The 19,865-nt window shown below is 38.1% G+C and overlaps 1 protein-coding gene across 3 annotated transcripts in view; it reads right to left on the reverse strand.

Moving 5' to 3' along the window:
• EYS (eyes shut homolog) overlaps positions 1-19,865 on the reverse strand; it is an 855,823-nt gene that overhangs the window by 433,885 nt on the left and 402,073 nt on the right. For all 3 annotated transcript variants that reach the window (XM_032104713.1, XM_032104714.1, XM_032104715.1), the window contains 3 exons: positions 17,895-17,991; positions 16,628-16,735; positions 15,914-16,059 (listed from right to left, as the gene is read on the reverse strand). In XM_032104713.1, coding sequence (XP_031960604.1) covers positions 15,914-16,059; positions 16,628-16,735; positions 17,895-17,991 — 351 coding nt within the window. The remainder of the gene's footprint in view (positions 1-15,913; positions 16,060-16,627; positions 16,736-17,894; positions 17,992-19,865) is intronic.

The raw sequence follows: 19,865 nt of genomic DNA on the forward strand, positions 1-19,865 counted from the left end.
AGCAAAGAGAACTTTACAAGATAAGATTAGACCACAGGAAACAAAGTAGTTAAAACAATTAAAAAAATTAATTTGTGTGGTCTGAAACTTTGACATTTTTCTTCATTAAATATCAATTTGGGACCTTAGATATGCATGCATGGCTCTTGAGAACTATATCTTCCCATTTAATTTAAAAGTCAGTACAAGAACCAGAGGGATAAAATACAAAAACATCACCGGCAGCTTGCACTGTTATTGAGATATTTGAACTTTAGACTGGAGCATGATTTCTTTCTTCTCTTTGTTTGATGGAACATGATACTGATACTTTCTTGTTCCCCTAGTCTTGAGCTCTGCTTGGGTTTGCCTTGATACCTTTCCTGCTCCCAGGCTGCCAGCAATAACCTGGCAGCAGTGCCTAGACACCCCACCCCCTTAAAACCCCATGCTCGCAAAGGGCCATGGTTTGTCAGGCAGTGACAGGTGGGGCCACTCAGAGCTGAAGCTGAAGCTGGAGCAGAGCAGGCAGCAGCCACTGGCCCCAGCACAGGAGTTACACCAGTGACCTGATGAGGCCATGGCAAGGTCGAGCCCTTGCACTGCTGGGTCAGTTCACAGCTGGGGCATCCCCCTACTGAGAGCAGAAATATTTACTGAATTTAAAAAAGAAGAAATCAAGCTACGCCTAAAGATATAGCAATTAAGAATTATCATTTAGTTGACAGTTGAATAAACTTACAAAAAGGGATATAGAACAAGATAAACCTGAAGACCACACAGTAAAATCTATTAATTCATGTCTGAATATTGGAAACATCATAGGAAAAATAACATAGTTGTCAATATTTCCAGAGAAGGCAATGTGACATTGTCGCACTGTAGCTGGGCAAGCTGCAAACATCAATTAAATATATATGACACCTTAACTTTGATTTTAACTACGTAGGATTTAGTGTGATCAGTTACTTTATTAAAACTGAGGAAAACTTAAAACTAAAATCTAACTGAAAACTTGTAAGTGAAAGATAAATTTCTAAGAAACAAAGTATCTCTCATTTGAACTAATACAGTTCAATATGGAGAAAAGAATTTTATTGGTATATTGCACTGAATATAATATGTATATATTTTCTATATTTTCTATATTAGTATAAACACACAGTCTTACAGATAAAAAAAATGTTTTATCCAGTCTAGTCACTGTTCATTATTTTAACAGTGTGATATAAAACGGCATGTAAAATAATATTGAAATAAGGGAAAATGGAAGAGCTGTACCATGTGTTAAAGGCATAAAGAAAAAAATGTTCTATCATCACTCTAAAGCAATATATAAATAGCTTTGTGTAAAAAAAATTCATATTTAATTCCATATCAGTCTATAACATGAATGCCTCCACGATACACTAATATTAAAATTCACTATTATTATTATTATTATTATTATTATTATTAGTTTTTATTTTCTTCTTTGTTAGACATGTTTTATGTTATATGTAACGGTCTTATTTAAAACTGAAGCATTTAAATGGATTTTTTAGAGTGAAATGACAATAAAAGACAGTTTGCTGTTCAGCTAAAAACTCAACTTCTTTTCTTCTTGGGACACAAGGAATCACATATACTATGAGTAAAGTAATGTATTATTCACATTACAGTTTAAACGTTCCATCAAATATGAGAACAATTCTGTGCTTGGAGGTTTTCCAGACCCAACTGGACAAACACTTGAGCAGCCTGGTCTGACTCCGCAGCTAACACTGATTTCAGCAAGAAATTGGACTAGAGACCTCAGAAGGACCCTTCCAACTTGATTTATTCTTATTCAATAATGAAATTTCCCCTGTACAACTTGACCCAGTAACCTGGTTAATGACAAAATACATGGGATCGGAAGTATGACATGCATGCATGGAAGAAGATGAAACTGCAACAAGAACATGATGATGGTATATGAAAAATTACTTGTGACTAGCATGTATTTTATTATAGCCTCGTAATTTTCTTACACTTTTTAATAAAACTCTGGTCAAATTCAGCCTCTCCCAAATAAGTCCAAAAAGATGCTACCATGGCCATGTTTTTTGGAAATAAGAAGCACAACTTTACAGTAACTGTTCTAACATATAGCATATTGTGCTCTCCAAAGTGAAACCATCTGTCAGAAGACATTGGTTTAGATATTTATTGCTGTGACTGACTGAAACGTCCACAGGTTTTTACGTGATTAATTGTTTGTTTCTATCTTACTAGTTCTATCTGATTAGTTTGCTTCTTTCTTTCTAACTAGTTCCCAGTTGTTGTGGTTTAGGAACGGTATTCCCCAATTTAGTGCTGCCACTGGAAACATGCTGCTACTTCCCTTCTGCCCTCCAACTGGAGGCACAAAAGGCAAAGATCAAGAGTTGAGATAAGAAAAATTTACTGGAAACAGCAATGAGATAAGGAAATTAACAATAACAGCAACAATATTAATAACAAAAGGTATAAAAAAGAAACTATTCGCATGGAAAGCCCATGACAATAAACAAATACTAGACAGTTTTCCCTGCCAGGTTTTCTCAACTAGAAGGAACCACTTCTCCCCAGAAATGAGACTCCCTGTCCTCCTGCTCCTAACAATGACCTGAAGTGGTATAGAATAACATCCCAGCCTTAGTCATACCCTTTTCTAGCTACTGCAAAAATTAACCCTGTCCTGCCTGAAACCAGTCAAGAATTTTTTGGTTCACAGTAAAAGAAACTGCAGCATGAGAAATAGTTATTGAAATATTCTTATATAATTTGAAGCTTTTTCTTTATAAATACTACAATAATTTAATATAAAAGATATTAAGTACATTTACAACTTACACAAAGCTCAAAGAAATATCAAGGAATCACAGAAAAACAGACTGGTGTTACGATGTATAATGTTTCTTTGTGGTGTTCTGACATCAGAGCAGTTTAAAAGTTCCTTTGTCGTCGTATTTGTAGAAGAGCAATTTGTGTGGAAATTGAGTTTTCAATCCCCTGGTAACTTTTACAGAATAGAGACTCCTTTAAAGTATGCACAATGACATACTTGAATACATTCAAAGATCCCTCCAAAGTTATACTGGATGAAAAGTACAAAGACTCTCCTAGCTAGCAGTAATAGTTAGGAAACAACTCTAGGAGTTGTATCAGGACTTTCTCCAATTTGTTTTAGGTATAATTAATGTGAACCACTGATTTTGGTGCTAGTAGCCCTAGATATTTTAAATTCTTACCTCATAAATCACGATAATAAAATCTAGATATAATCACTTAGAACTGCAGAATTCTTAAGGTTGGAAAAGACCTATGTCATGGGTTAGCTAGCATAGTCCCGGAAGTGATGTTCTGCAAAGGGGTGCTTACAGCTTCCTCTGTGCCTGATAGAACCTATCAGCTGGTCAGTTTGAATATGGACAATTCTTTAAGCCACTTAAAGTTGTGACTGCCTCTGTGATGCACACTTAAGAATAGAAACCCTGAGGCAGACTTTTTCATTTCTGGCGCTGGGACAGGTGGCTGTGGGCCCCGTGTGGGGGTCAGTGGTCCCAGCCCAGGCCCTGCTCAGGCTGGGCTGGGCTGGGCCACGGCCATCCTGGAGCTGATGGGCCCTGCTCCACCCGTGGAGCCCTCCCCACAGCGCTGCTGTGGGCAGCCGGAGCGGCTCGGCTCCCCCGCCTCTCCACTGCGATAAGCCACATTCCAGCTGCAAGGCCTAGGTGAGATTAACCCTTTTAGTCCTGTGAAGAGCTGAAAACCTGAGGGAAAAGAAAGAGGAGATGCTTAAAGCTGAAATTCTGTTGTAAAGCTATGATACGTTGTAATTTCATGAAGATATGGGGCGTGGAGTCTTCAACTCGCAAGCAAAAGCACCTGCGCTGAGATAGGCAGATGCTGACACAGCTGTAATTTCATGAGAAGTTTGGACAGGGAGAGATGGAAGCGATGAGGACTTTTGCTCCAGATGGGAAAGGAGAAAACCTCAGTTCCTAGAGATGGACCAGATGAGGACTTTTGCTCCAAATGGGAACGGAGAAAACCTCAGTTCCTAGAGATGCTCCCAGAGATAGTCCTAAAGATGAAGATGGGGAAGACTCTTTGCTCCCAGGGAAGGAGGAGGGCCTCTATTCTTAGAGATGAAATGCTCCCAGAGATGGGTGAAGAGAACTTTTGTTTCTGAACAGCTCAACCTTAAAATTGTACCCCAAAAACCTTCAAGAGTGGACCCTCGAAAGCAGTTGTGGGAAAAGCTTCAAGTTGGGGGAAGGGACTCGCATTCGAGCAGAGAGAAACTCCTCTTCTTAAATGGACTGAACAAAGTTATTTGGAAGTGGGCGGCTGTCTTGTTGTGATAATGTGTTCATAGCATGGGCAAGAGAGACTCCTCTTCCTAAACGGACTGAACAAGGTTATTATGGAAGTGGTAAATAGACTGAACATCTGAAGGGTTGTCTTTTTACATTGTCAGTGGGAGAATGGAGGAAGGTGGGGGGAGGAGAAGAGTTCTGAAGGTGTGGTATTTTTTTTTTTTTTCTTCTTTTAGGTCTGTTAATAAACTTCTTTATATTCTTTCAAGTTTGGTGCCTGCTTTGTGTTTCTTCTAATTCTTATCTCACAGAAGATAAACAGTAATGAGTATCTTGGACCAAACCACTACACTTAAATTGGTGTTTCTGCCCAGTTACAAACCCAACCCACTACAAACTCTAAGATCATTGAGTCCAACCATAAACCTAGTACTGCTCTGTTCAGTGCTAAACCATATCCCCAAGTGCCACACTCCCATGCATTTTGAACACTTTCAGTGATAGTAGGTCCGCCGCTTCCCTGAGCAATCTGTTCTAATGCTTGACCACCCTTTCAGTGAAGATTTTTTTCTTATATCCAATCTAAACTTCCCCTGGCACAACCTGAGACCTTTTCCTCTCATCCTGTCACTTGTTACCTGGGAGAAGAGACTGAGCTGCTCCTCATAAGGATTGTGCTCCAGACACTTCACCAGCTTTACTGCCCTTCTCTGGACACGCTCCAGCCCCTCAATGTCTTTCTTGTAGTGAGGGGCCCAGAACTGAACCTAGGATTTGAGGTACAGCCTCACCAGTGATGAGGAAGTGCTCACTTGCCTCACTTTACCACAAGTTCTCAAATGTTCTCACAAGACAGTCCTACCCTCTGAATTCTTCATTTCAAGCAAAAGCGTTTCAGGAAAGGATTCTACATATGCTTTAACATTAGACACTGATCTCATAGATTATATTTATGCTACCTGTTTCAGTTATTATCTGTTTAGCTGGGCATTGTCTCAGTTCTATTAAATATTTCTGTTCTGTTAAATAATATGTGTTTGTCCTAAGAAAGATACTTACATAGTAAATACAGCATCATGATCTAAAACATAAGGCAAACCACAAAACATCACAACATCACTTCCATAATTAGGATACAATGTTTAACACTGATTCTATTTTTGTAAGGCATGGTTTCCTGAAGGAATTCTTGTTGTTGCTGTTGTTGTTGTTATCATTATTATTAACATTGTTGCAACAAGACAGAAATTACAAGAGCAGTGTCAATATTCTTGAATGCCTAAGCAAAATCCATCATTTTTAGAGAGGTAACCAGCCTTTCCATGAAATCCATAAGGAAAGTTAGGTGCTGAAGGACTTCAGAAACTAGAAAACTGAGGACAGAACTATCAGCATTTGTCTAGGTAGTATAGTGCATTAAAGAGTTAGAGTCTCTAGGAAAGATATTCTGAGCAGTGGAACTGCTTCAGCCATGTCACAATGACTTTACTGCCATGCCTCTGTGGAGAAAAATATTACTCTGGGGCTGCACCCTTCTGATACAGCCTTTTTTTTTTTTCTTCCATTCCATATAGCTTGCAAATTTTGAACTGTGACAATAAAATATGCTTACCGCTCTCAGTTGTATGAGTCTAACAGATCACCTTCCTCCATTTTCACTAATGAATTAAAAATTGTGCTCAAATATTTCCAGACCTACTTAAAATGGAACAACGTTTCACATAAACTGACACAATGAATAGATGTCTCACCAACCGGGTATCTTATATTGAAAATATTTCTTCTAGGATTTTGGTTTTGTTTCTTGCTCTTTTTTCAAGTTTTCTTGTTTGTTTTTTCTCATTTGGTATAAATTATTGTTATTATTAAGCAGACTAGGTACAGAAAGAAAGAGAATTTGAGGGAGAATAAGTCATCATAATCTTACATTATATGCAAGAATTGGATTCAAGGCTTTGTTCTGGTCAACATGGAGTAACGTATGCAAAAAGCAGCAGCGGTTGTTTGAAACCCCTTATTAATTTAGTAACTATGAACGAGCAAGAAACTTGGAGGAAAGTGTGAGACTCAAATTGAGATTTTCTCCCAATCCATGACACCGCTTTAGGCAGTGGGTACAATGCGAAATGGGTCTAAGCCCTGACATGCACATGAGTGCATGAACAGTGTCCATTTTATCATTATGAACTGGTGTTCCCTACATAGCTGCTATTCTTAAAGAGAATTCATAAATAACTTGCTGTTTCTTTTAAGCAGTCAAAAATAGAAGTAGAACTTATTTTATTCCTCTTTTACTGATTTCTATAAATGCAGAAAAGAAGCTGGTTCTGTTTGAAGATAAATAGTAATTAACTGTAGAACACCTTGATGAAATCACCTTAGAACTGCTATACTACATACATTTAAATTAGACAATAATGAGGAACAAACACTTCACATTTAGATATTCTTTGCCAAAATTTATGGAATTTTCTCCATAAAGGCACAGATCTGTAACCCAAAACAATTATATTTTACTAAACAAGGGGAGTGTACTATCATCCAAGTTCCTAATCACAGGTTTTATTTGTATATACAGTGAGAGTTTCTGTTGCCAAATACTCATTATGAACAGATTGCATATTTTGAGCATAATCTCTATAAAAAATTAGGTAATCATTGACTTTGTCTCCTTAAGGACCAGAGACTTTGTATACACTATTGAGACCTTTCTTCTTACAAATAAGATTTTCAGCTGTTCAGTAACTTCATTCCTCTGAAACTACACCTTTCTCTTACTAGTTGGAGGTCACTGCTATTTGGTATGATAAGTTTTACACACCACATAAAGTCATTGTTTCCTCAAATAAGAAAATATGTTCTGGACTACCTTCTCCTGTTGCTAAAGCTTACTGTAAACAAAATATTTGAAATCAATTTATGAAAAAGTCACATCAAAATAGTGAACTTGGGTTAGACACAATAATCTAACTCGGTTTCTGTTGTAGCATACAGAACACTGGGCCAAACAAATTTGTTGTAGTGAAGGTCGAAGAACCAGAGAGCTCTGGTGAGACCACTCGCTGGCGGGTTAGCGAAGTATAAATAACTCACGGGACTCAGGGTACAAGAAAACTACCTCTCCCATCTACCTATGTGGCTACATGCTTGGCTTGGTCCCCCACTCCGCCCTTTCCTTCTTCTCATTGGTTCCCTTTCCTTAGTCCTGCTTTTGTACCGCCCCTGTGCCTTCAGTTCATTGGTTTGGCTCTAGTACAAAATTCTGGGTCTGCATTGTTCGCCAGCTCTTGCCCCTGGTCTCCCTTCGTGGCTGGGTGAAATAAACCTCGTCCGTGGAAATGCCATGTGGGAGAGCCCTCCTGACTCTGTGCCTCTGGTAACTCTGAGCTATCTGGCGTGTGTGTGTGAGATCCGTGCCTAAACAGCCACGCGGGGGGAAGGAGTAAGGTTGCTGGAGTGCTGTACTGCACCACCTGAGTGATCTCTTGCCAGGGACGCTTCAGGGAAAACGCAGTGATCTCCCCACCGAACCGCACGCACTGCATTACAAATTCTGGTACTCAATTCTTGTATTTATTTCCTGTAATTCAGTACCCTATGGGCTGAATCTGAAGGTGCTGAGAAAACTGGCTTATGTCCTTGAAAGGTTATTTGCTAATATGCCTGACAGACATGGAAACTGAGGAAGGTACTCAGTGACTAGGAAAGGAAAACTTTGCACTTATCACTCCAAGAAAAGCTGAAAGGGTGATCTGGGGAGCAACAAATCTCAGTTTAGTCTGATCATGGAGACAATCCTGGTGGAAGCCATTTCTAGGTAATAGAAGAGCAATGTGAACAGAAACAACCACAGATTGAGAGTGGCCCTGCAGAGAACTTGGGAATACTGGTGGAAGAAAGATTGGACATGAGCTGTCAATATGAGCTTGCAGCCAGAAAGCCAGTCGCATCCTGGGCTGCATCAAAAGCAGTGTGGCCAGCAGGGTGAGGGAAGGGATTTTTCCCCTCTACTCTGCTCTGGTGATACCCCACCTGGAGTGCTACACCCAGCTCTGGAGCTCTTAGCACAGGAAAGGTGTGAGACCTTTTGGAGCAGTTCTAGAGGACAGTCATAAAAATAATCAGAAGGCTGGAACACCTATGATGAAAGGCTGAGAAGCTGGGGTTGTTCACCCTGGAGAAGAGAAGGCTCCGAGGAGACCTTATCACAAACTCTCAATACTTAAAGAGGACTTAGATGGGGAGAGACATTTTAATAGAATTAGTTGCAATAGGAAAAGGTGCAATGGTTTCAAACTAAAAGAGGGCACATTCAGACTAGATATAAAGGAGAAATTTTTTACAATGAGGGTGATGAAGCACTGGAACAGGTTGCCCAGATGTGGTAAGTGCCCCATCCCTGGAAACAATCAGATCCTGGCTGGACAGGGCTCTGAGCAACCTGACTGAGTTGAAAATGTCCCTGCTCGTTGTAGGGGGGTTAGACTAGATAATCTTTAAAGGTCACTTCCAACCCAAACTGTGGTTCTATTCGTTTATCAAGGGACAACCCTGCCTGAATAGTCTGGTTGCAGTTTATGATGAAATGACTGGTTAGTGGAAGAAGAGCTGGAGCTCTTAGCAGTGTATGTCACTTATCCTGAGTTTAGCATGGCTTTGACTCTGTCTCCCACAATATTCCCATACGCGAGTTAGGACTTTATAGTCTGGAAGGGTGGACAACTAGATTGGTAAAAGGTTGGCTGTGGTGAATTGATCATATTCTATCAGGAGACCTGTTAAAAAGGGAGTATCCTCAACTCTGTCACAGGCCTTAGAACCCTGGGAGGCTTAAGACTGGTCTTAAGTCATAAAACCTGAGGAAAGAAACCCTTGTACACCACAGACTCTTCTATGTCTTTTGTTGCTAGGTCCCCCTCCTCACTGAGAAATAGGTCCACTTTTCTATTGGGCTTCGTTTTGCACCTAATGTATATATAAAAGGCTTTCTTGTGGCTTTGCACATTATTCTCAGGTCTAGTTTTTCTTTTCCTTTCCCAATTTCTATTACTGCAGGCCTGGGCCCTAGGGTATATCACCGTGTCCCGCAGCCATAGGGAGGAGGAGGAGAGACGATCCAGCAGGCAGGAATTGTGCAGCAAGATTGATCTATTTAATTATTTTACAAACTCTCTTATAGACTTTTTTCTTCATAGTCTAATTGAACAAAGGATCAGCCACCCCTTGGGGTGATTGGCTAGAATCCTAAAACATCCATTGTCAAAATATTTTTCTACTATACCATAAACAAGACTTTTCAAGGTTGCAGGTGGCTTGGTTGTTTACATTCCCTGCTACCTCTTCTGCATGAGAGAAAAGTCTCTCACGGACTTAGAAAGTAGCAAGAAAATCCTCGCTAGTAGCATTTTTGTATCCACAAATTTCAATTCTGCACACTTGGGTAATGGCTTAATATTTCTCCTAAGTAGCCCATCCCTGCTCCCTTCACTGGATGTGTGCTTCCTTTCTGCATCTGAGCTCAGTCAGGTGTTTCCTATTCATCCTGTCGGCCATACCTTCTTGAACACTCTCTTCAATGAATAAGGAGGAGCAGCAATGGAGCAAAGCTGCTACCAGACTAAGATTTAATTGTTTAAAGTATGTCTTAAGGCTCTACTTAGTAGGCCATAAGTCACTTTGAGAGGAAAAAGAATGTTTGTGTCCTGACCTTCTCTCCCAGGAGAGACAACCAGCAGTCCAGACTTGTCACTTCAAGCCAAAGACTCAATGAGATTACACTTTACTGTTCTGGGTTCTTTCTGACCTAGCAAATCTTTGCTGAATAGTGTTCAAGCTCAACAAGTCCAGCAAAAGTGCCCCCTCCTTTCTTTACAAATCAGACTAACTTACAGCATGGACATTATAGCACTTCTCTGGAAAATGCAGAAAGCAAATTTGCAACCTTCTGATGGTGTGTTCACCAAAACTAAAGTTCCTAAAATTCTCCAAACTTACATGAATGCTCTAATATTTAAACTAAAAGGCAGACACCACTAACTCTACATTTAGCACAGAAATACAGATCTGTCACTCTGCATATTGGATTTGTTCTCAGTGTGCCAATCAGTTTTCACCTCTTTATATGTAAGCTGCTTTAACATCTCAGGGAGCATGCCATTAGATTCCTCTCCAGTGACTAAATAAGTAGTCACTTCAGTTAGTAGTGTAGTTACTCTTCTTCCACTGGATATCAATAGCAAGAAATGCAAGCAGAGGCTTGAGGAGTGCAGATGCAATCACTGCCAGAGCTGACTGGCAGTATAATGCTGTAAAAGCAGCTGGGAAGGTCAAAAAGATAAAGTAAACTTTGCTGCCTTTTAATCTATTAGATTTTGTGGGACTTTTTTGTTAGGTCAGCCTGATGTATAAAAAGTAGAGCAGAGTTTTCATTGTCACATAGACAAGATGAACAGCAGGTTCTGAAGCCGATGATAAGGAAGACTGGGCCTCAAAAATTATCTAAAAGATAAAAATACAAGCTGTTATTTAAGCCAAGGTTTTGACTTCATTTAACATGAACTTAAGTACACACTTAATCACTTCCAAATGTCTGTTTGTACTCATCTCATAGAGAAGATAAGACAGAAAGGGTAGATCTGTGCTTAACTGAATAGCTATTTAGACCTAAGAAATAATTACTGCTCTGTAGAAATGACTGAAATCAGTGACTTATGGTACTTAGTCATTTTTAGGCATCTTTTGGATGATAGCCAATAATTGGCAGCTGGAATGAGAATTTTGAATTTGTATATCTCATTTTAATACACATTCTAATTTAGCCATTGAAATCTTATTTTTAATGTTGACTGGAAGTGAGAAAGTGTTAATGGAGGAGCTGCAAGGCACCTTCGGTGAGAAGAGACCAGGGATTGCCTCATGATGGACACAGTTCCCTCTTTTAGTTTAAAGCCATTCCCCCTTGTCCTATCATTATGCGAAGTTTAAAAAGTCCCTCTGCAGCTTTCTTGTAGGCCTCCTGTATGTACTTGAAGGCTGCTACCAGGTCTCCCTGGAGCCTTCTATTCTCCAGACTTAACAACCCCAACCTTTTTGGCCTGTCTTCACAGGAGAGGTGCTCCAACCCTGTCACCATTTTTTTTGTGACCCTCCTCTGGACTTACTCCAAAGGGTCTGTGTTGTTCTTGTGCTGGGACACCTGAGCTGGACACAGTACTCCACATGGAGTCTCACAGGAGCAGAGTAGAGAGGGAAAATCACCTCCATCAACCTGCTGGCCGTATTGCTTTTGATGGAGTCCACAGCATGGGTGACTTTCTGGGCTGCAAGTGCACATTGCCGTGTCGTGCTGACCTGACCTTCTTGTCAGCCAATAGTTCCAGTTTGGGATTGTCCAGACCCACATGCATGACCTTGCACTTGGCCTTGTTGAGCTTCACAATGTTCCCACAGGTCCACCTCTCAAGTGTGGCAAGGTCCCTCTGGATAGCATCCCTTCCCTCCAGCATGTCAGCTGCACCACACAGCTTGGTGTCATCAGCAAACTTAGTGAGGGTGGACTCGATGTTACTTTCTATGTCACTCACCCATGAGTCTTTTCATCTCTACTTTCTTTTCTTATTCTGTTGATGAGAGGGACTGACAAAACAGCTAGATGATCAGCTGGCGGCAGGACAAGGTCAACCCAACACATTTAAAAAAACACAAACTCTTTAGTCTTTCAGAGACCTTTAAATTCTTAACCTCAAATGAAGAAAAACAGAAAGTAAAGCCTTAAGAATGATCAAGTCTTTCAATGAAGGCAGTCACAATTTGGTAATCCTAGAATCCTTTCAATTTAAGCAATTAGAAACTAACAAAGTTCTAGAGTCAAAAAACTTGTATTATTAAATCCATTTTGCAGCAGAGTTGATGACCCAGACACTTATGGTTTATATTTAAATATAAAATAAATTTTTCATGAACATGAAAATTACTTCACTTGAGGCATGTCTGAGTCATCCGCATTATATTTTGATGTAAGATTGTTCAGATGGCAAGATTTGGAAGTCATTAACACCTCCGTCATGAAAGTGACCTTCAGGGCAAGCGATTGTAACACATTGTGTTTAATTACTTATTCCTGCTAAAACTTTATACTTAGGATATGAAGTGAAATTAATATCAGTGTTTTCATTAATATTTTTTAATATCGAACTCATTGAAATATGGAGATATATATTTTTTCTAATTTTATTCTTGACATAATTGTGTAGTTGTGCAGTCAGAATGCAACATCAGACCATTTTGTATCAATGAAGATACAGCTGTACTCATAGATTATATTTTGCTTCTAGTTTTAGTTTGCTGATTAAATTTCATTTGATTTATAATTCCACAAACAGTCATGAGAGTTCCACTTGTTTACAGTGTATCTTCGGATTCCCTAATGAAGAACTTTGGTAACCTATCAAGCCAAAATAATTTTGAGATAGCCTTAGATGTCCTTAGATTATGAACAAATGTATTTATAGTAACATTTACAAAATCAAAGGATTCTGGAATCATATAGAGAAAAGGAGTCCCTGAGTAAGGCTATATTTCAAAGGCTATCTTGGTGTAAAAGAAGACTATGGATGCATGGTGTTTTCTTACTCAAAATGCCTTTCCTCTATGGACCTTAAGTCTCATAGATGGTACATTACAAAGCAAAGTGTTTCATTGATTGTTTCTTTAGATTTGAAGTGTAAATTCAACAGTTACTGTTATAACCACTAACATTCATTACTCCAGCCAACAAATGGCTGTTCAGAAAAAGCAAGTTTTGGATTCAGTGACTCACAAGGCATCTTCCATTTTATGTTTTTATATCTAACACTCTGGTACCACCAATGTACAAGCAGTAAGCAGTAACAGCTGTCGTCTTGAGTAAAGAGCTATTCTACTTAGGACTTTCAGAACTGCTTTATGAAATCACTTTACTTCATATTTTGGTCCAGGAAAAAACCAGTTTCTTACATGCCCAATCATCAAAGATCACCAAAGTTTTATTCTCCAAAGTATCTGGTATAAGGATTTTAACCAGGGTGCATTAGTGGTATTTAGATCTTAGGAAGACTATTGTTGCTGCCAGTGAAATCATGACAGAATACACCTGTGCATTTTTAATCTGAACTGTGAGAATCTCTTTTAAGAGTCTATGTGATGTGCAAAGCATTAGATTTTATATTAGCAGTGTGGAGAAAAAAACCTATATTTTAATAGTTAAAAAATTATTTCTAATATATTTTTTGTTAAACATCTATTTAAAATGAAATAAAGTTATAAATCATGTAAAATAAATCCAACATAACATAAATTCACGGAGAAATTAAAATTTTAAGACATGCATTATATGCCAAAATTTTAGAGGCAACAGAGATCAGTGTCTAAAGACTGCCCTCCCTAAGACAGTAAATTACATGATGACCAGAAAAAAGTCAGAATGTCTAATAAAAGTTAATAAATTTAAAATAAGATTTAATAATAAAAAGAAATATATTACTATAATTTGGACTAACCATTTCAACATATTGTAATTTGTTTCCAGTTTCCATTCATTTATAAGTGTATGATACTTTAATAGTTAATGATTAAAGTTCTGGGTATATTAAAATATTTTTTTAATTCAACTGATCATTTGGAACAATTAACACTGTCATGTATCTTTAAAGGGGACTGGTCCTTGACAGAAAAGTTGTTCCTAAATTGATGAAATTAAGGAAGATGAAAGTGGAAGTACAACTATCTTTCAAAGATTTAAATGAATTACTCTTGCTATACTGTTATAAATTCAGTACCATAAATACTACTATTTTGTAGTTAGATAGTGTTTTCAAAAACTCAAACTTTCAGAGAACTAATTTAAAATTCTGTATGTTTGCCAGGGAAACAAACACTCAACATATGTGCTTTTTGCTTCATAATCCAGAAAAGCAATGTCTTGCTCTGAAAATACTTCATTTTGAAGTCAAATTACTTTCACTTATTTCTGGGCCTGCTAACACTGACTCTTCATTTTAAAACTTTAGTTCAACTGCTACACTTTTTACTGCATGAATTATTCTGGACTTAATCTAAGTGGTGCAATGCATTGTAGTTGTCCAAAGAGTGTCAGTTTAGGGAGGGAAAAAAAGTTACTGGTTATAATTAAGTGATGGGCAATCTGTCACTAGAGTAATTTTTCAGTGTTTGATAGACACTTTGATATAACAGTACCCTTGTTAGCAAATAACTAACACTAAGTAGGAAACAACTGTCCTTGTAAATATACTAACAGGATTTGTACCAAAAATATCTACTTGTAATAGTCAACAATTATTACAGCTAATTGGAAAAAAAGAATCACAAAAAACCCCCAACAAAACCCAAAGTCTTATCTTTGTTGGTTATATATGTTAGGGGAAAGCACTAAAGTCAAACTGCTTTGTCAATAATGAAGAATCACAACAGAAGCACACCTGCAGATTGCTTGTTCCTTTTCAGAGTACAGTCTCCTAAGTACTCATGCGCAGGTGCCTTATCTTTTATGTATATAACAAGGAATTCTTGCAGAAATGTATACATAAAAGTTAAGACATCTCTTTTAACATTTATTAATTAGAAATTATATCTGCAGCACCACTGCCTAATGAACAGAAGCTTCTCTTGACACCCAAGGAGTACTACTTAGAACAGAGGCCATCTGAAGAAAATATTGCAGAGGGAGGCTTTAAAAATGTAGGCAGGAAAATTATATAGATTTTTCATTTTTTGCTGAAATTTCAAGGATAATTTTGAAGAACAGTGCACAAGTGATACGTGGACTAAGATTTGTAGTGAATGAAAGGATATACAGCTATATATATAGACCCAAAACTGTACTTGTTCTTTGTTCTGTGGAGAATTACATTCCTCTCAGTTCAGTGGATGCAAATTGCATCCTTTTTTATCTTGTACATTATGTGACATTCATCACAGGCTGGAATAGATAGGAAAAAACATTTTATGCAGAAAGAATGCAGAAATGATTCAGCTTGAGGAAACAACTGTAAATATTTCTACAGTCATATGATTCCGTGTGTTTTCATGTTACTTAAGACGGATCTATCAAAACATTATGTATAAACTAATTCAGCAGCAGACTGAGCATTTAAGTAAAAGTCAACATCATTTTAGAGAAATTTTACTGCATCTCTAGCCATTGAATATTTCGTCATTATTCTGTAAAAACGTAAAGATTAACACTAAAGGCAACGGTGTTGATCCAACAGGTCAAGGTGCTGCTATGGTTCTGTGCAAATTCAAATGACAAGGTAGCATTTCATTGTTTACAAAATTTACTCTGCATCTATGGTAATAGTTTTTTTTCCTGGCTGAATTAAAAGGAATACACATTGTTTTTCTTTGTATTATACAATAACTCATTTCAAATGAATGTATGGGTGTCTTAATACAAATAATCGAGCTACTTCAAAAGAATTAGATAAAATTCTATTTAAGTTAATATTGACTTATGCTCCAATAAGGATTTTTTTTTTTTTCTTGCTGTATTATTAAAATCATGTAAAACCCGTGAAATAAGCTTCTTGGCTGTGGTAAAGAGTAGATCATACCTGTGAATCCAGGTAGACAGAGACACCGATACCCTCCAAGCCTGTTGATGCAGCTTCCTCCATGTAAACAAGGCAAAGTTTCACACTCATTTACATCCATCTCACACAGAGACCCATAGTATCCAGGTGCACAGTTACAAAGGAATCTTTAGAAAAGGGAAAATCAGGTATGTCAACAGAAGTAACAGTGGGATCTATTGCAATATTTTAAAGCCGTATGTATCTGCTGATGCCAAGTTGGTGTCCCTAATCCTCATCCATATTAAAATAATGAACAGAATTTTCTCATTTCCATGTTTCTGAAGCAAAGACGGTGATTTACTTTTTGTTAAATTAATAGAAAAATTTGGCACAGTAATTTTAACTGAAGGTATAAGGAATGACTTAAGGGCTAATGATCTACTGGCACAAGTCTCTGAATAACTTGTGAAGTGCTGTTGAACAAACACAGGGCTTGTAGCAGTCTAACTCAAGATCAATTTTCTTCTATTTCAGTCTTTTTCCAAATGAAAAAAAAAAATAAGGAGGAAAAGAACAAGTTGTGATGAAGAAATTCTCCCGTCTGTCTTCCTTTAAGGTCACATAAGAAACAAAAAACTGAGTCAGTAGCATTTACTTACTCCATTTTAACTTGTCGTGTGGTGAAGGTTCCATCCAAACCTAGAATTAACATAAGGAAATCAGGGAAACATGTTTTATTTAGTAGTAACTAACCTGTTTATGAGATCCAGGCAAGTTCCATTGTTCTTGCAGGGTCTTGATAAGCATTCATTAATCTCCACTTCACATAGGGTCCCAGTAAAGCCATGTTGGCATGAGCATCTAGCAAAAAGGATGTCACTACATTACTTTTTAGGTCATTGTAAAGATTCCAGAAAAACATGGCAGATGTTGAGGGGTGTTAATTAAATGGTACCAAAATCATGTTTGCTTTTTACTGATAATTGCAAAGTGCAGTACTTTAACAAGCACCAAAAAGTCCAGCACCTGAAGCCCAGTAAATAAGATTTTTATTATTCTTAGCTGAAGGCCACAGGCGTTGACCCCACTGTTCTAGGGCTTACTTAGAACTTGCCTTGGCCTGAGCTGCTTTTCACTTGTTTTGACACCTGCCCTGCAGCCAACTGACTGATACGTCTCATGCTATCCCTTCAGCTCTGGAATGGCATCTATGGTGAGTATGTGAGACCCTGAGATGATCATGGTATTACAAATACTGGCCTTTTGTGTTCCACTCCTGAAGGATGGGATGACATCCAGAGGGACCTGGACAGCCTTGAGAAGTGGGCCCGTGGGAATTGCATGAGGTTTAACAAGACCAAGTGTGAGGCACTGCACCTGGGTCAGAGCAACCCTTGTATCAATACAGGCTGATGACATTGAGAGCAGCCCTGCTGAGAAGGACTTGGGGGTGCTGGTGAGTTAGAGGACCCAAGAAGGCCTGAGACTGAAGATGAGAAAACCCCCACTGTGAACATCATAGTTCTCCTGACAAAGACTTCCAGATACCAGTGACTTGCAATAAGACTGCCAGTTCTTGAGAACGAACAAAATCACTGATCATAGGATGCAGACAGATGTTGTGAGGGTAATCATAACCAAAGAGACTTAACTGCAAGATTTCTTATGTAACAGCTATAACTACATCCTTCATGAAGCCTTTCTATTAATTTCAACTCTGACTGATTGTACTGTTGTAACTGGGCTAACAACAACTGTTTGCTTTTTAAAATTAGATTCTTATGATTTCAATTGGCCCTACAATAAATTCTTGGGGTCATATTTATGGTGTATATGTATTACTTTTTGCACACAAGAAGATTTAGACTATAATGTAACTGTCAAACACATTACACCCCCCGCTCCCCCCCTTTCACTGAAGGTCAGCAAATATTAGACAGGCAAAGTACTAAAGGAAAAGCTAGATGATAAAAATCCATGTATCATACTGTGTATCTGTTACTCAAATAATTTTCCTGACCTGTAGTGGTTGACCCCATCCACACAGAGACCTCCATTCTGGCATGGGTGGGAGATGCACTCATCACTGTTAACTTCGCAGTAAGTACCCTCAAATCCTGAAACACAGATTTCATTAACTGTGAATGAATGAAATCTACTACTTGATGTAAATAAAAGGGTCGCAGATTCTCTTGGAGGTTTGTCTATCTGAGCCCAGGACTAACTCAGACAGTGAAAGTGGCAGGCCTGGGAAACCTGAGCTGCACTCAAAGCTGTTTAAGAAAAGCCTGAGAGAAGCATCAGCAATGGCTATCTCTTCATTTTAGAGCATTTAAGCTGAAGCTCTTTGCCCTGGTATCTGACCGAGCTGTGTTGCAGCCATGGCCAGTGCCTAGGCATGTGCTGCTTACCAGTATGCTGACTTTGGTCTACATACAGGCTCCCTGGATTGACTTTGGATCTGCCCCATTCCCTGTAGGCTGGACCGGCGATCTGGCATACTCTGCTGTTCCTGGACACAGCCAGTGGCCCTGCCCTGCCTGCCTCATTCAGACACTGCCAGACAGTGAAAGCCATGACAGCCTGGCACTCCTGGATGACCTTTGCTTCTGGAGGAGCCAGCCCTTTCTGCTCATTGACCCTAAGATCAGGACTACAAGTAGAAGTAACCCTGAAAGTACTTTCTCTGATTATTTTTGTTCCTTAGCTTCAACAAGTTAGTGTCCAGACAGTATATGAAGTCTTATTGTACTTTAATGAACCAGAGAGAACAGATTGGGATAGAGCACCTAGCTAAATATACTGGGGAAATGTAATCCATTTTAAGGGACTGAAAAGGCTTTCTTGGAGAGTATGGGACAAAATCAGAAACTAAAAGCTAATTCAGTAATTAGTATATTACAGAGAGTAGTGGAACTTAGAGGGACCCCATTTATTCAAAGCAGTCAGTAGCTGAGAAAGAAAAACAACTGGTTTTAATATTTAAATGAAGAAAAAATGTGATTAAGATCTTATCTGCACAGTACATTACTTGCCTAATACATTACATTTGCCTTTGTAAATGTTCCAGAAATTCTACTAAAGAGAAATAAGACGCTTTTCAGTGACACATGAACCTTATTTCTGCTCTTAGACAGCATACTACATCTTATAGCATTTGCATAAATAGGTGTTCTGCTAAATGCATACTTGTGTTAAAATTCTATACATACAGTGGAGACACTAGAGCTAATTAGTTGAATTTTGCACTAATTCAATATATTTGTTTTCAATTCATGGAGAAATTAAACCATTGCAATGAGCAAACTATTTGCATTGTATGACTAATATGCGAATCCTGATTGCAGGTTGAATAAAGACCATTAATAGGGTTTAATAAAAAAAATAAATTAAAACAACATTTAAAAAGCCATTGAAATTCAGTATATATTGGTATAAATATGCCAAAGGTTTTACAGCATTTTTTGTTAAAAAATAAGCAAAAATTGTTATATGTACTTTTTTAGATACCCAAATAAGAATAATATATATTTTTTTTTAATATTATGTATTTGTGATTTTCAAAGTACTTAACGAAGGTGGGGAAATAATGAAAGACCACTGTTAGAATAATACAGCTTATTTTTATCTAGAGAAAATCATTACTGGAAGAAATAAGTGTCTTCATGAGAGTTGCAGGGAAAGCTGTAGAAAGAAATCTCTGCTGTGCTCCAATATATGATCTAAACATGAGCCCACATCAAAGCAGTTGGTATTTTCTTCTTATCAGGATTATTTCTATTCAATAATTTTTGGGGCTAGACCTGACTGAAATGAGGTCTTAATATTTGCTGAAGGTTTCACAGCAATGTCTGCAACAAAGTGGGAAAAATAAAGCCTGGAACATATCTCAAACTAACCTTTCAATTATAGTCACTTACGCTGTTATGATGTCATTCTCTTTTTCAGAAATTTCTTGAGCACGAAGGGATACCCTCGTTTATTTCCTATT

The sequence above is a fragment of the Corvus moneduloides genome, chromosome 3 (genome assembly GCF_009650955.1).
Source record: "Corvus moneduloides isolate bCorMon1 chromosome 3, bCorMon1.pri, whole genome shotgun sequence".
NCBI classification, from domain to species: domain Eukaryota; kingdom Metazoa; phylum Chordata; class Aves; order Passeriformes; family Corvidae; genus Corvus; species Corvus moneduloides.